This window comes from Sabethes cyaneus, chromosome 3, assembly GCF_943734655.1.
Source record: "Sabethes cyaneus chromosome 3, idSabCyanKW18_F2, whole genome shotgun sequence".
Classification (NCBI taxonomy): Eukaryota; Metazoa; Arthropoda; class Insecta; order Diptera; family Culicidae; genus Sabethes; species Sabethes cyaneus.
This window is the reverse complement of record NC_071355.1, coordinates 29,336,146-29,338,364: the sequence shown is the minus strand read 5'-3', so window position 1 is coordinate 29,338,364 and position 2,219 is coordinate 29,336,146. Positions and strand designations below refer to the sequence as shown.

The following is a 2,219-nucleotide window of genomic DNA, read 5'->3' as shown; positions in this document are numbered from 1 at the left end:
TGCGTCGGGCAGACTAGCACAGGCACAGCACAACATTGACATTCCTAAATATTAGCTTACAACAGGAGTATTCGCCAAACAAGCAAAACGGACAATACTTTCCTTTATTTTTATTTTGTTTCAACTTAGGCAACGCTTTTGCTATGCACTGCTTATTTCCGAGAACAATTATTACGTGTTAGTTTGCTCGGCATCCAATTTCTCCACGGACGAACAGCCATCAGTTGCTTATAGTAGAGAATCTGGAATAAGAGAATAGCCAAGGCACCCACAAATTCGCATCATTCAACACTCATTGTCACTGATGATGGAAATTCCAACAAAACTGTCATCAGAGAGTGCCGTTGGTTTGATAATGCGGGTTATTGAGTACCTTGACCATTCTCTTACTCCAGTTTCTCTAGTGCGCGCCGCGTATAAGAACAGTCCGTGCACCAAAGCAGATCATTAGTCTTGTCTTAACCATGACGGTGATTACAGTTGCTAAGTTAAACAAAATACTGACCGAGTGCGGATTCAGTGAAGTCGAAAATGATGTGTCATCCGAAGTCGTTAAACAGATCAACAAGATGACCAACAATCGCAAGGAGGCAGCGATGTTTGTCGCCCAACTGATCCATGAGAGTGAAGGATTCCAGCATCTGGAAGAATGCAACAAAGGAGCCGGTCAACCGTACGTTCCTTACTATGGCCGAGGATACATCCAGCTAACTTGGGACTACAATTACAAGGCAGCCTCGAAATTTTTTTTCAAAGGAGACGAAAGGGTACTGTTAAAAAAACCGAATTTGCTATCGGCTAGCCCGGAAATGGGCATGCGTGTGTCGGTATGGTTCTGGAAGACGTATGTACGCAAGAAAGCTGGTTCGTTTAATAATTTCCATGCCACTACAAAAGTTATCAACGGTGGACTGGAATCGGATCCCGAGCATCCAAAGGCGAAGAAACGGTACGAGTACTATCAGAAGGCTGCTAAGGTGTTGGAAACACCAGACAATGATCATAATTACCTGTTATACGCTGCAGGGCTTACAGCAGCCGTTGTGTGTGTAGGTGCGGTAGCTATTGCATGCCCATCAGTTCTATGGTGCGGGTGTTTACTATAAAAGTTAAAAATCAGCATTGCATTCATATATACATGCTAATAAATCGTATGCGATGCGCAAAATTGGCATATCCGTGGTATTTTGGAGGCGATATACATGATGAGGAATAAACATACGTATTTCATCGATACCTATAATTAGCAACATTCAAAACATATCAACAAGGAGTATTTCTGATTCTCCCTTCATGACGTTACACTGTTGATTCTCGATAAGCGCATTTTAGAAGTAATTCGACAATAATTGTCGATAATGCACTAATTATTCGTGCGTCCTTCCGCTGAATTTTACTCTGATTTGAAAATTGGAATAAAAATGTCCAACCATTATCGCTGAGAATCTTACAAGATTTATGGATATTCTTTTAGGTGCCGAAGAATAAAAACATTTTCTTATGTTACAACATTGAAGTTTTATCAACCATCCATCAACCAATCCAGAGGTGCCTAGGTTTGGTCATCACGGATCTAATTTGAACACTGTCATCAAAATCAAATGTTGCTGATGGAATTCATTTATTGCAATTTATTTTGGTCTGTCGCATCAGCCCATAATCTATAATCTATTACGCAACGCTATACAATAAAACAAAACCGAAAGCGATTTCAGAGAAATTTACTATCTTGCCTCAAGAATGACTCAATTCAGTCTACACTCTTAAAAGAGTGTTTGACCAAATTTGGCATGTGAAAGTTTTCGAGGGCAAGAAAATTTTCTATGTTGAATTAGGACCCCTCCTCACTTTAAGAGGGGGGGCTCCTGTACAAATGAAATACCAATTTCCTCATAACTCGAGAACTAATCAAGCAAATGGAACCAAATTTGGCATGTGTGTGTTTTTGGAGACAAAATTTTTTTCTATGATGAATTGGGACCCCTCCCCACTTTAAGTGGGGGGGGGGGCTCCTATACAAACGAAATACAAATTTCCTTATAACTCGAGAGCTAATCCAGCAAATGGAACCAAATTTGGCATATAGGTGTTTTTGGAGGCAAGAATTTTTTCTATGATGAATAAGAAGCTCTCTCCACTTTAGGAGGGGGGGCTCCTATACAAATGAAATACAAATTTCCTCATAACTCGAGAACTAATCAAGCAAATAGAACCAAATT

General features: G+C 40.1%; 1 protein-coding gene across 1 annotated transcript; it reads left to right on the top strand.

Annotated features, from left to right (window-relative positions):
* The first annotated feature begins 464 nt into the window (after window positions 1-464).
* Window positions 465-1,584, top strand: LOC128739430 (uncharacterized). The gene has a single exon (XM_053834916.1). The coding sequence runs from the start codon at window positions 465-467 to the stop codon at window positions 1,104-1,106; it is 642 nt and encodes a 213-aa protein (XP_053690891.1). The 3' UTR covers window positions 1,107-1,584.
* The last annotated feature ends 635 nt before the right edge of the window (window positions 1,585-2,219 follow it).

Excerpts from the sequence above, each read along its gene's own strand:
- LOC128739430 (XM_053834916.1), top strand. The coding sequence starts at position 465 with ATGACGGTGATTACAGTTGCTAAGTTAAACAAAATACTGACCGAGTGC.